The sequence below is a fragment of the Acipenser ruthenus genome, unplaced genomic scaffold (assembly GCF_902713425.1).
Source record: "Acipenser ruthenus unplaced genomic scaffold, fAciRut3.2 maternal haplotype, whole genome shotgun sequence".
Classification (NCBI taxonomy): domain Eukaryota; kingdom Metazoa; phylum Chordata; class Actinopteri; order Acipenseriformes; family Acipenseridae; genus Acipenser; species Acipenser ruthenus.
The window spans coordinates 49,983-64,382 of NW_026708368.1; the positions used below are offsets into that span (position 1 = coordinate 49,983).

Here is a 14,400-nt window from a genome sequence, read left to right on the forward strand (position 1 = left end):
GTCTATGACATTATTATTTATTGATTTTATTTTGTTTTATTTCTTTGATCACCAACTGCCACGAGAACACACTCGTTTTTTATGCAGTACTCCTGACGAACTTCACCCATTGACCGCATCGTACCGGCTCTTAAGGTAGCTTGTGTTGGAGCAGCAGGACAAGCTCGCCATCCCGCCCGCTGCTTTCCTGCATTAGTGCTCACCAAAACCGTTCGCCGAAACAAAAATAGGTAAAAAGGTAACCTATTTACCATGTTATCTCTCCCCTGGGTGCGTTGTGTTTTGCGCCGGCTGCTCTTGATCTCCGTGAGCGCACCCGCTGTCTCCAAACCTTGCAGAGCAGCACATTGAAGCGCTTGAAAACACAGCACAACATTCCCTAATAACACTTGCAATGCATTATGACTTCAAAAGTATGACTTTAAGTCTATGACATTATTATTTATTGAATGCAGTACTCCTGACGAACTTCACCCATTGACCGCATCGTACCGGCTCTTAAGGTAGCTTGTGTTGGAGCAGCAGGACAAGCTCGCCATCCCGCCCGCTGCTTTCCTGCATTAGTGCTCGCCAAAACACAACGCACCCAGGGGAGAGATAGGTAACCTATTTACCATGGTATCCCTCCCCTGCGGCGGCTGCTCTTGATCTCCGTGAACGCACCCGCTGTCTCCAAACCTTGCAGAGCAGCACATTGAAGCGCTTGAAAACACAGCACAACATTCCCTAATAACACTTGCAATGCATTATGACTTCAAAGGTATGACTTTAAGTCTATGACATTATTATTTATTGATTTTATTTTGTTTTATTTCTTTGATCACCAACTGCCACGACAACACACTCGTTTTTTTATGCAGTACTCCTGACGAAATTCACCCATTGCCCGCATCGTACCGGCTCTTAAGGTAGCTTGTGTTGGAGCAGCAGGACAAGCTCGCCATCCTGCCCGTTGCTTTCCTGCATTAGTGCTCACCAAAACCGTTCGCCGAAACAAAAATAGGTAAATAGGTAACCTATTTACCATGGTATCTCTCCCCTGGGTGCGTTGTGTTTTGCGCCGGCTGCTCTTGATCTCCGTGTACGCACCCGCTGTCTCCAAACCTTGCAGAGCAGCACAGTGAAGCTCTTGAAAACACAGCACAACATTCCCTAATAACACTTGCAATGCATTATGACTTCAAAGGTATGACTTTAAGTCTATGACATTATTATTTATTGATTTTATTTTGTTTTATTTCTTTGATCACCAACTGCCACGACAACACACTCGTTTTTTTATGCAGTACTCCTGACAAACTTCACCCATTGACCGCATCGTACGGGCTCTTAAGGTAGCTTGTGTTGGAGCAGCAGGACAAGCTCGCCATCCCGCCCGCTGCTTTCCTGCATTAGTGCTAACCAAAACACAACGCACCCAGGGGAGAGATACCATGGTAAATAGGTAACCTATTTAGCATGGTATCCCTCCCCTGCGGCGGCTGCTCTTGATCTCTGGCTGCTCTTGATCTCCGTGAACGCACCCGCTGTCACATTGAAGCGCTTGAAGCGCTTGAAAACACAGCACAACATTCCCTAATAACACTTGCAATGCATTATGACTTCAAAGGTATGACTTCAAGTCTATGACATTATTATTTATTGATTTTATTTTGTTTTATTTCTTTGATCACCAACTGCCACGACAACACACTCGTTTTTTTATGCAGTACTCCTGAGGAACTTCACCCATTGACCGCATCGTACCGGCTCTTAAGGTAGCTTGTGTTGGAGCAGCAGGACAAGCTCGCCATCCCGCCCGCTGCTTTCCTGCATTAGTGCTCACCAAAACCGTTCGCCGAAACAAAAATAGGTAAATAGGTAACCTATTTACCATGGTATCTCTCCCCTGGGTGCGTTGTGTTTTGCGCCGGCTGCTCTTGATCTCCGTGAGCGCACTCGCTGTCTCCAAACCTTGCAGAGCAGCACATTGAAGCGCTTGAAAACACAGCACAACATTCCCTAATAACACTTGCAATGCATTATGACTTCAAAGGTATGACTTTAAGTCTATGACATTATTATTTATTTATTTTATTTTGTTTTATTTCTTTGATCACCAACTGCCACGACAACACACTCGTTTTTTTATGCAGTACTCCTGACGAACTTCACCCATTGACCGCATCGTACTGGCTCTTAAGGTAGCTTGTGTTGGAGCAGCAGGACAAGCTCGCCATCCCGCCCGCTGCTTTCCTGTATTACTGCTCACCAAAACACAACGCACCCAGGGGAGAGATACCAAGGTAACCTATTTACCATGGTATCCCTCCCCTGCGGCGGCTGCTCTTGATCTCCGGCTGCTCTTGATCTCCGTGAACGTACCCGCTGTCACATTGAAGCGCTTGAAAACACAGCACAACATTCCCTAATAACACTTGCAATGCATTATGACTTCAAAGGTATGACTTTAAGTCTATGACATTATTATTTATTGATTTTATTTTGTTTTATTTCTTTGATCACCAAGTGCCACGACAACACACTCATTTTTTTATGCAGTACTCCTGACAAACTTCACCCATTGCCCGCATCGTACCGGCTCTTAAGGTAGCTTGTGTTGGAGCAGCAGGATAAGCTCGCCATCCCGCCCGCTGCTTTCCTGCATTAATGCTCACCAAAACCGTTCTCCGAAACAAAAATAGGTAAATAGGTAACCTATTTACCATGGTATCTCTCCCCTGGGTGCCTTGTGTTTTGCGCCGGCTGCTCTTGATCTCCGTGAACGCACCCGCTGTCTCCAAACCTTGCAGAGCAGCACATTGAAGCGCTTGAAAACACAGCACAACATTCCCTAATATCACTTGCAATGCATTATGACTTCAAAGGTATGACTTTAAGTCTATGACATTATTATTTATTTATTTTATTTTGTTTTATTTCTTTGATCACCAACTGCCACGACAACACACTCGTTTTTTTATGCAGTACTCCTGACGAACTTCACCCATTGCCCGCATCGTACCGGCTCTTAAGGTAGCTTGTGTTGGAGCAGCAGGACAAGCTCGCCATCCCGCCCGCTGCTTTCCTGCATTACTGCTCACCAAAACACAACGCACCCAGGGGAGAGATACCTGGTAACCTATTTACCATGGTATCCCTCCCCTGCGGTGGCTGCTCTTGATCTCCGGCTGCTCTTGATCTCCGTGAACGCACCCGCTGTCTCCAAACCTTGCAGAGCAGCACATTGAAGCGCTTGAAAACAAAGCACAACATTATTATTATTATTATTATTATTATTATTATTATTTATTTATTTATTTCTTAGCAGACGCCCTTATCCAGGGCGACTTACAATCGCAAGCCAATACAAATACATTCAAGTGTTACAATATAAGTCATACAATAAGAACAAGAAATACAATAATTCTCAAGTGTGACAAACCACAATTCAATAATACAGCAGATAATAGTGAAAGTTACATCAGGATATGATTAAATAGTGATAGTTACATCAGGATATGATTAAGTACAAAATACTACAGATTAAACACTTGGCAGATTACAATATTCTGAGGTACAGGATTAAATGCAGTAAAATAGGGGGCAGATAAGAGCAAAACAAAGCATATTTAAATGAAGGGTGATAGTGTCCCAGGATACAACAGAGGAGTTCTACAGGTGCTGTTTGAAGAGGTGAGTCTTAAGGAGGCGCCGGAATGTGGTCAGGGACTGGGCAGTCCTGACATCTGTAGGAAGGTCGTTCCACCACTGCGGAGCAAGGGTGGAGAAGGAGCGGGCTCGGGAGGCAGGGGAGCGTAGCGGAGGTAGAGCCAGTCTTCTAGTGCAGGCGGAGCGGAGAGGTCGAGTGGGGGTGTAGGGAGAGATGAGGGTCTGGAGGTAGCTGGGTGCAGTCTGATCAAGGCATCTGTAGGCTAGTACAAGAGTCTTGAACTGGATGCGAGCGGTGATCGGGAGCCAGTGGAGCGAGCGGAGTAGTGGAGTAGCGTGGGCGAAGCAAGGTAGAGAGAACACCAGGCGAGCAGCAGAGTTCTGGATGAGCTGGAGCGGACGGGTGGCGGACGCAGGGAGGCCAGCCAGGAGGGAGTTGCAGTAGTCTAGGCGGGAGAGTACCAGGGCCTGGACCAGGAGCTGGGGAGCATAGTTGGTGAGGAAGGGTCGGATTCTTCGGATGTTGCTCAGGAAGAATCGGCAAGTGCGTGCCAGAGTGGAGATGTGCTGGGAATAGAGAGGCAGGGGTCCCAGGGTGACTCCAAGGTTCTTAGCTGAGGAAGAGGGAGAGAGTGTGGTAGATTCCAGAGGAACAGAGATAGAGAGATCAGAGGAGGGGGAGGAGGAGGGAAAGAAAAGGAGGTCAGATTTAGAGAGGTTGAGTTTGAGGTGATGCAAGTGCATCCAGGAGGAAATAGCAGACAGATAGGTAGAGATACGGGAGGAGATGGTGGAGTCAGAGGTGGGGAAGGAGAGGAAAATCTGAGCATCATCAGCATAGAAATGGTATGAGAAACCATAGGATGCGATGAGGGGGCCCAGGGAGCGGGTGTAGAGAGAGAACAGGAGAGGACCCAAGACTGACCCTTGGGGGACTCCAGTTAAGAGAGGGTGAGGTGTGGAGGTTGCTCCACGCCACGTTACCTGGTAAGTGCGGTTGGAGAGGTAGGAGGAGAACCAGGCCAGAGCAGTGCCAGAGATCCCCAGGTCAGCAAGAGATGATAGTAGAATAGAGTGATCAACAGTGTCAAAGGCAGCAGAGAGGTCGAGGAGAATTAAGTGAGTTGGTGACAGACAGGAGGGCGGTTTCAGCGGAGTGAGCAGAGCGGAAGCCAGATTGGAGAGGGTCAAGCAGAGAGTGGTTGGACAGGAAAGCAGAGAGCTGGCGGTGTACAGTCCGCTCGAGGGTTTTGGAGAGGAAGGGTAGGAGGGAGACAGGACGGTAGCTCTGGAGGGAGGTGGGGTCGAGGGTAGATGTTTTGAGGAGGGGAGTGATAGAGGCTTTTTTGAAGGCAGAGGGGAAGATGCCAGAAAGTAGAGAGGTGTTGAGGAGGGAGGAGATGAAGGGGAGTAGAGCAGGAGCAGCAGCTTGAAAGAGGTGAGTGGGGAGGGGGTCCAAGGCACACGTGGTGGGTTTGTGACCCTGGAGCAGGGAGGAGAGGTCAGAGTCTGAGAGGGGCAAGAAGGTGGAGAGGGAGGGTGAGTTAGTAGGGGATGTAGTGGGTGTAGGGGTTGGAGCAGGAGGGGGTGCGGGGGAGGGAGAGGTGTTAAAGAGTTTGCGGATATCTGAGATTTTAGAAGAGAAGAAGGAGGCAAAGTCGTCAGGGGAGATAGAGGAGGGAAGAGGAGGGGGGAGGGTTTAGGAGGGAGGAGAAGGTAGAGAATAGTTTACGTGGGTTGTTAGTGGAGGCTTGGATTACAGATTGGAAATAAGCACATTTAGCAGAGGAGAGAGTAGAGGAGAAGGAGGAGAGGAGAGTGCGGTAAAGGTCTATGGCAGCAGGGAGTTTGGTTCTCTTCCATTTCTTTTCAGCAGATCGCAGTGTGATTCTTGCCGAGCGGAGCACAGAGGAGAGCCAGGGATGGGGAGGGGAGGGGCGAGCAGGTCGAGAGGTGAGGGGACAGAGGGAGTCGAGGGAGGAGGTGAGTGAGGAGAAGAGGGTGGAGGTAGCAGCGTCTACGGAGAGTTGTGAAAAGGAGTCGATAGGAGGGAGGTGAGAGAGAGCAGTGGAGGCAAGGACAGAGGGGGAGAGAGAGCGGAGGTTACGGCGAGAGGTGACAGTGGGGGTAGGAGGAGCAGGGAGAGGGGGGAGAGACAGAGAAAAAGAGATGAAATAGTGATCAGAGAGGTCCAGGGGGGTGACAGAGAGGTTGGAGGGGCAGCAGGCCCTGGAGAAGGTGAGGTCCAGTTGACGGCCAGCTTTGTGGGTAGGAGGGGACGGAGAGAGACAGAAGTCGAAGGAGTGAAGGAGAGGGAGGAATCCAGCAGAGTGGCTGGGGTTGGAGAGATGGATGTTGAAGTCACCCAACAGGACAGTCGGGGTAGACAGAGAGGGGAGGGAGGAGAGTAGATAGTCGAGTTCATCGAGAAAGTGAGTGAGAGGCCCAGGGGGGCGGTACAGAACAATGAGCAGGAGTTGACAGGGAGAGGTCAGTTGGACTGCATGAAATTCAAAGGTAGTGACAGAGAGGGAGGTGAGATCGGAGGCGACAGAAAAGAGTAAGGAGGGAGAGAGGAGAAGACCCATCCCACCTCCCCGTCCGGTGAGACGCGGGGTATGGGACAGGACGTAGAGAGAGGACAGGGCAGCAGGAGTAACAGTGTTATCAGGGGACAGCCAGGTTTCAGTGAGAGCAAGGAAATCGAGCGAGAGGTGGGAGGCAAAGGCAGAGATGAAATCAGCTTTGTTAGCAGAAGAGTGACAGTTCCAGAGTGCACCAGAGAGTGTGCGGGAGGGGGGGAGAGGCAGAGAAATGAGGTTAGAGGGGTTGAAGGAGCAACAGCGGAGGGAGGGCAGAGGACGAGGACGGGAGGACAGAACAGGGATGTGAGAGACAGTCATAGCAGGACAAGCAAGACAAAAGGCACAGTAGGAGCAGTGGGGTGGAGGCTACAGACCTGACTAGTAGATGGCTTCTTCCAGAGCGCTGTTAGGTGTGGATCTATTCGACCAGTGTCTTAGCGCAGGCCTCCCCTTGCTGGACTCCCACAGCTAGACTCCCGGCTCCCTAATAACACTTGCAATGCATAATGACTTCAAAGGTATGACTTTAAGTCTATGACATTATTATTTATTGATTTTATTTTGTTTTATTTCTTTGATCGTCCTTTCCTCGTTTTTTTATGCAGTACTCCTGACGAACTTCACCCATTGACCGCATCGTACCGGCTCTTAAGGTAGCTTGTGTTGGAGCAGCAGGACAAGCTCGCCATCCCGCCCGCTGCTTTCCTGCATTAGTGCTCACCAAAACACAACGCACCCAGGGGAGAGATACCATGGTAAATAGGTAACCTATTTACCATGGTATCCCTCCCCTGCGGCGGCTGCTCTTGATCTCCGGCTGCTGTTGATCTCCGTGAACGCACCCGCTGTCACATTGAAGCGCTTGAAGCGCTTGAAAACACAGCACAACATTCCCTAATAACACTTGCAATGCATTATGACTTCAAAGGTATGACTTTAAGTCTATGACATTATTATTTATTGATTTTATTTTGTTTTATTTCTTTGATCACCAACTGCCACGACAACACACTCGTTTTTTTATGCAGTACTCCTGACGAACTTCACCCATTGACCGCATCGTACCGGCTCTTAAGGTAGCTTGTGTTGGAGCAGCAGGACAAGCTCGCCATCCCGCCCGCTGCTTTCCTGCATTACTGCTCACCAAAACACAACGCACCCAGGGGAGAGATACCATGGTAAATAGGTAACCTATTTACCATGGTATCCCTCCCCTGCGGCGGCTGCTCTTGATCTCCGGCTGCTCTTGATCTCCGTGAACGCAGCCGCTGTCTCCAATCCTTGCAGAGCAGCACATTGAAGCGCTTGAAAACACAGCACAACATTCCCTAATAACACTTGCAATGCATTATGACTTCAAAGGTATGACTTTAAGTCTATGACATTATTATTTATTGATTTTATTTTGTTTTACTTCTTTGATCACCAACTGCCACGACAACACACTCATTTTTTTATGCAGTACTCCTGACGAACTTCACCCATTGCCCGCATCGTACCGGCTCTTAAGGTAGCTTGTGTTGGAGCAGCAGGACAAGCTCGCCATCCCGCCCGCTGCTTTCCTGCATTAATGCTCACCAAAACCGTTCTCCGAAACAAAAATAGGTAAATAGGTAACCTATTTACCTAGGTAACCTATTTACCATGGTATCTCTCCCCTGGGTGCCTTGTGTTTTGCGCCGGCTGCTCTTGATCTCCGTGAACGCACCCGCTGTCTCCAAACCTTGCAGAGCAGCACATTGAAGCGCTTGAAAACACAGCACAACATTCCCTAATATCACTTGCAATGCATTATGACTTCAAAGGTATGACTTTAAGTCTATGACATTATTATTTATTGATTTTATTTTGTTTTATTTCTTTGATCACCAACTGCCACGACAACACACTCGTTTTTTTATGCAGTACTCCTGACGAACTTCACCCATTGCCCGCATCGTACCGGCTCTTAAGGTAGCTTGTGTTGGAGCAGCAGGACAAGCTCGCCATCCCGCCCGCTGCTTTCCTGCATTACTGCTCACCAAAACACAACGCACCCAGGGGAGAGATACTGTCACAGAATGACAATTTAGCGTTTCCAGCCCAGTCTCTAATTTTGTATTGTTTGTATTTTTAAATAACGTTTTTTTATTATTATTATATTATTGGTTTATCACATATTTAACTTTTGTTTTTGTTGTGAGAACACTTTATTACTTTGTTATGAAGCACATTTATTTATTTTTTGTAAGTTAAGTTACTCACCTCGTTTTTTGTTTGTATTACACGGAGCACTGTGACTGAGGAGAAGCAGGAGTGTGACGTCATCAACCCACGCCTTTATATAGACATTTCCTGTTAGATTTTGGGAAATGTAGTTTTTGGGCTAGTGCTAGTGCCAATTAGATATTGGGTGTCTGATTGGTTTTGAGCAGGAATAGGAGTGGCCAACTGGGTTTATAAGCAGCACAGCATGAATAGAACAGACAGACACACCAGGATACAGAAGGAGACGCACCAGGAGACAGATGTCACGATACAGAGGATGAGAACTGGGGAGGAGAATTCTGGTGCACCTTGGGATTGCTGATTGAAGTACTGGAATACTGGAGTACCGGAACTGGAACTGGGATTATTGTTTGAGGCTGCATTGGATTGTGGCTGCTACGTAGATGACTGGGTGTATTAAGCAAATCGCTGGGTGATGGAAATTGCGGTATGATTTTATAATTGTCAGCAACTTTAGTTGTTACAGTGGACCCTGGTGTACCCTTTCTTCCTATTTGTATTGATTCTGATTGGAGGTGCTTCTATTTGTTGTGGGATTTTAGATATGTCTTGGTTTTATTTGACCTCCTTTATATTGTCATTGTTTCACTCTACCTAGCAAGGTGCGATTGAGAACTAAGCGCTGTTGGAACAGATTATTGCTGCTGTGTTTTCTTTCCTTCTCTTTTCTCCAGGAGAGGGCACATGTTAATGGGGGACTGTCCTGGTTGTGGTACGGAAGACAGGGATTTTGTGGAGCTGGGAAGACGCTGTTTACCTGCCCCTGAAGACTCGAGTGGAGATTGAGCAAATTGAAGCGATAGCTATTTAGTTATTACTGGAGAGCTTTATTAATATTATTTTGTTACTTTGCTCCCTAGTCACTGTAGTGGGGTTTTTTATTTTGTTACTTTACGCCCTAGCTATTGATGTGGGTGTTATGTTTTGGGTTTTTATTTTGTGATTTTTACTTATTGGTTTATTGTGTTTTAATAAACCATTTTATACCGTGTAATTTGTGTCTGCCTCTTGGTGTGGTTAGCGTTTTGTGGTGGTTCCCAACTAGTTACATTTACAAACAAACCTGTGTTCACTTGTTTAAAATCCAGGTCCTGGTGCCTGACCATCACCAGGTGGCGTAGTTGGCTACTAGTAAACCAAAAGTTTACTATAAATAACATATTAGATTAAGCAGTCTCGTGCTTTGACGACTGGTGACACAAGCTCGCCATCCCGCCCGCTGCTTTCTTGCATTACTGCTCACCAAAACACAACGCACCCAGGGGAGAGATACCATGGTAACCTATTTACCATGGTATCCCTCCCCTGCGGCGGCTGCTCTTGATCTCCAGCTGCTGTTGATCTCCGTGAACGCACCCGCTGTCACATTGAAGCGCTTGAAAACACAGCACAACATTCCCTAATAACACTTGCAATGCATTATGACTTCAAAGGTATGACTTTAAGTCTATGACATTATTAGTTATTGATTTTATTTTGTTTTATTTCTTTGATCACCAACTGCCACGACAACACACTCGTTTTTTTATGCAGTACTCCTGACGAACTTCACCCTTTGACCGCATCGTACCGGCTCTTAAGGTAGCTTGTGTTGGAGCAGCAGGACAAGCTCGCCATCCCGCCCGCTGCTTTCCTGCATTACTGCTCAGGAAAGCAGCATGGTATCCCGCCCCTGCGGCGGCTGCTCTTGATCTCCGGCTGCTCTTGATCTCCGTGAACGCACCCGCTGTCTCCAAACCTTGCAGAGCAGCACATTGAAGAGCTTGAAAACACAGCACAACATTCCCTAATAACACTTGCAATGCATTATGACTTCAAAGGTATGACATTATTATTTATTGATTTTATTTTGTTTTATTTCTTTGATCACCAACTGCCACGATAACACACTCGTTTTTTTATGCAGTACTCCTGACGAACTTCACCCATTGCCCGCATCGTACCAGCTCTTAAGGTAGCTTGTGTTGGAGCAGCAGGACAAGCTCGCCATCCCGCCCGCTGCTTTCCTGCATTACTGCTCACCAAAACACAACGCACCCAGGGGAGAGATACCATGGTAAATAGGTAACCTATAATAACAGGGTCACTCTCCTGCACCACTGCAATGCTTACGTGCATTTGTATTTTAAAAAAACCAAAACACACAAGTGAATGCATAGGCCAAATAATGTGAAAAGTTCTTGAGAAAGTGACCCCTTTCAGATGGGTTTTTCAGATGGGTTTTTCACCTGGTCCTGGAGAGCCCCTATCCTGCAGGTTTTATAGGTGTTTTTACATCATCTGTGGCTAAAGATTTGGAACACCTGTTAATCTTGATTAATTAAGCCAATAACTTGTGCAATTAAGTAACTGAGAACTGGGTTGAAATGAAAACCAGCAGACCCAGTCGCTCTCCTGGACCGGGGTTGGAGACCCCTGTGTACATCAACAGTGACCTGGTGATTAGACTGCCCACTTGGTGGCACTGCAAGTTTGTAAAGTGAATTGATGTTTCCACAGTATGGTTTTACATGTGGCCCTGGCCTTGACGTTCAGTAAGGTTGTCTTGGTAGAAGACTTGGTTAGGCTGTCGTCTTGGTGTCGCTTGTCTGTGCTGCTGTGCGTGGTATCCCAGAGTACCTTGCTGTTGTTGCTGATAAGATGAAGGCAGGAGCAAAGCATCTGGTTGTTCGTTGTGCAGAGTGCTGCACGACTGAATTTGCTGGAAATTAAAAACAATGTTTTAAAAAAAGAATATTTGAAAAAAAGGACTGAATTCAGGATTTGTTTGGGGAAAAAAAACACATGAAAATGAAGTAAAAAAATGATCAATATAAAATCTTCCTGTACTACAAAAACAGTCACAGAAGAAAAATGAAACTATGTCCTTCTGTTCGAAGCGTCATGCCTATGATGTTTACAACTCTTCACAATGGGTCTGTGAAGAAGGAAGTGATGTCACGCTTTCCTAGCATACTAAAATGAATGTTGCTCTGACTGTCACACATAGTCCAGAGAACATGGAAAAAGACCATACACTTACCAGGAATAAGTGGTATCAAGTCTCACATAACAAACAAACAAAAAACTGAAGAAAATGTGTTAAAAATCCTACACTGTTCATGTGGGAAATCATGTCAATGCAGTTACAGCATGTATTTGGTGATGTTCAGTGCTGTTGTGGTTGCTAGGTTACATGTTGCCTGATGCTGTAGAGTGTTCAGTCATGCTTGTTGTTGCCAGGACGTATGATGCCGTAAGTGAGTGGTGGTATGTGTATGACAGAGACGCCATGTTAAGTATTATACAGTGCGCAGCACAAAAAAAAAAAAGCTCTGTGGTTAGTCAATTTTGTACGATACAACAGCGTAATTGAGGTTGTATCTTTGTAAATACGTATTTATTTGAAGTTTGATTTTTTTTCCTCAAATTGAAGGTAAAATTTGGCTGCGTCTTTAAAATTCAAAGGAATACGGTAATTGCGGATGCAAAATTCAAATTGCATTGTGGTCAGGCAATTATTTTGCACTGCGCCCTATGTAAGCTTAAGAGCAATGCAAATTACTCAACACACACAAATAATGATCCACAATAACATTGGTCTATTTAGCGGCTGCACTTGCAGAGTTAGGAGTACAGAGAGCAGTAGTCACTGTATTTGTGGAAAGTCTTCTTGGCACACGGAAAAGAGAAGTTTTCTGAGAAGGAGCTGAGAGTCATTATGGCAGAGGTCACTCAACATGAAACAGAGTTGTTTGGAAAAGCCTCAGCCAGCATCAGTTCTGCTAGCATCCTTAGGAGATGATATGTATTGGCCTGCCCTTTTCAGCATGACATCCAGAAATTTGCCTAGCACTGGAAAAGGTGGATTGGGCTATCCCTCCAGACATTCCAACTGTGGTCTGAAAGGAACCAGAGTCTAAGTAGTGCAGAGAACACAGCACTTTCACATGTGCAGGGATAGCGGTCCCTAGATTGACGCTGGGGTCTAGCTCATCCCTCAATTCAGCTATTAGGCCTAGTACCTCGTTTCCATGGACAGCCAACTTGAGTCGACTCGAGTGCTTGAATTGATCTGAATTCTCCCAGAGCTCGAGTTGATGGACAAGGAGGTGTTTCCATGGTTTTCTGAGTTACCCGAGTTCCCATTTAATTCGAAGACGACCACCAATGATACCTTTGGGATATGCCTGCTTGTCAGGTAGTCGCTGAGCATTTTATATCAAAGCTGCCGATAGGCCCCTCGATGGAGTGACGTCCTCGGTCCCACCTCACCGAGGTAATAAATAGTCATTGCCTTTCACAGACAGGTAGGTAAGGTGGGTGAGTATTACCCAAAACTTTTCCAGTTGTGATTGACTCTTTAGAGCTCCTTCTTCGGAATAAAAAACTGCAACTGAAGACTGAGGTAACGATACACAACTGTGTTTCGTTTAAAAAAAATAAAATAATGGATATTAAAACCCGCCGCCGCTGCACTTTCAAATGAAGGAGGGCTGGACTGAGCTACGATAGGTCTGAAACGACACAAGCTCTAGACAGGGATTGGTCAGATTTAACAGGGGTTTGGTCAGATTAAAAATTATCCCTGCCTGGGTAGTTGATTGAGTCAATCATCCTGGAGGCCCACCGAGTCTACCATTTACCACAGAGCTTTTACATTTGCCAGGAAGTCACTCTAGCATACTGATGATGCTGATGAGATTTGTAGAAACTAATTTTCCACACAGGTGAGTTTAAGTAATAATGTATAGTATAGTGCAGGTCATCATAAGTAACTATAAAAAAGAAATTGACAAGTTACAAAACACTATTGCAGACCAAAAATCAAATGTATTAACTTTCCAGTGCATCTTAACTTTCGTGTAGATGTCACTCCCTGTATAGAACATATGACACCATTCTAGTTAAACATGTTTTCAGCTGGTTTCACTGACCCCGGTTAGCACCAGTCTTGAACTATTCAATGTTAATTTAGGTTAGATAGTCTGAGATTAGTGCTAATCGAGATCTGTGAAACCAGCTGTTGATTTTTAAGTACAATCTTTATGTCTGTGATTTTATAGTAAATAAATACGTTGTGTGAGGTTGTTGCAATATAACAGAAATCAATTAGTTTGACAAGCCAGACCCTAACTCAAACTTCACCAGATGACAGCTCTTCTAATAAGAAGAGCACCCTACACACAACGTATTCACTTCATAAAACACATCAAATACAGCTGCATTTCAGGGCTTATTTTAGAGTTTCCCATTTCAGAAGAACACTTTCTCAGTATCGTCTGTGGATCTCTTATTAAATGAATGCTATTAAGGTTTTCATATCTCTACCTGCAGGTATTGTTGCTGTGGGTTCTGGAGTTGCATAGCTATTTGCTGAGGCTGGTTAGGCTGTGTCACTGTGAATCCTGGGTGGACTACTGCTTGGCCTATGAGGACTGTGGTGGAGACCAAGGATGTGTTGCTGGTGCTGGTAGATGGCTGGGCTCCTGCACCTCGGTGTAACTGGTGATTCTGAAGAAACCTTCAATCACAAAGGAATACTCCACTTTGTTATTACACATTCTGCAGCTGTATTTACACTTGAATTCAATAATAATGCTGGCTTACTGGAGTAATATCTCCCACCAGAAGCATTCATAGAACACCATACTTTTTTTACATTTTTACTACAGCTTTATGAAAGTTGTTATTTAAAGGATTTGGTCATTAAGGAATTAATATAAATCGTGTTTGTATCCTGTAAAAGTATTTTTCATCTTTTAATTTTCACTTTGAAATCATTAAAATAAATGTCTGATTTTGTGAAATCTGTTAAAATGGTAGCAATTTGTGCTGGGCTTGCCGAGACATAGCCCCGGCACCTCTGGGCAGCCCTGCCACCAAGTTTTTGCTCTCAAATACGTTTTCTTAATTC

General features: G+C 45.6%; 1 protein-coding gene across 3 annotated transcripts; it reads right to left on the bottom strand.

Moving 5' to 3' along the window:
• Window positions 1-1,726: 1,726 nt before the first annotated feature.
• LOC131731746 (proline-rich protein 36-like) lies at window positions 1,727-14,111 on the bottom strand. 3 transcript variants are annotated; one of them, XR_009325019.1, is made up of 4 exons: window positions 13,815-14,111; window positions 8,481-11,205; window positions 4,636-6,720; window positions 1,727-3,234 (listed from the first exon to the last, which is right to left on the bottom strand). XR_009325019.1 is itself a non-coding variant. In XM_059020997.1 (3 exons), the coding sequence occupies exon 3, from the start codon at window positions 6,552-6,554 to the stop codon at window positions 5,313-5,315; it is 1,242 nt and encodes a 413-aa protein (XP_058876980.1). In that variant the 5' UTR covers window positions 6,555-6,720; window positions 8,481-11,205; window positions 13,815-14,111; the 3' UTR covers window positions 4,248-5,312. The 3 variants fall into 3 exon arrangements, 1 of the variants encoding a protein (XP_058876980.1); XR_009325020.1 differs by lacking the exon at window positions 1,727-3,234 and adding an exon at window positions 3,261-4,218 and having other exon boundaries at window positions 6,611-6,720; window positions 13,815-14,097; XM_059020997.1 differs by lacking the exon at window positions 1,727-3,234 and having other exon boundaries at window positions 4,248-6,720.
• Window positions 14,112-14,400: the final 289 nt, after the last annotated feature.

Bases quoted from the DNA above. Each gene is read 5' to 3' on its own strand.
- LOC131731746 (XM_059020997.1), bottom strand. From the start codon at position 6,554: ATGACTGTCTCTCACATCCCTGTTCTGTCCTCCCGTCCTCGTCCTCTG.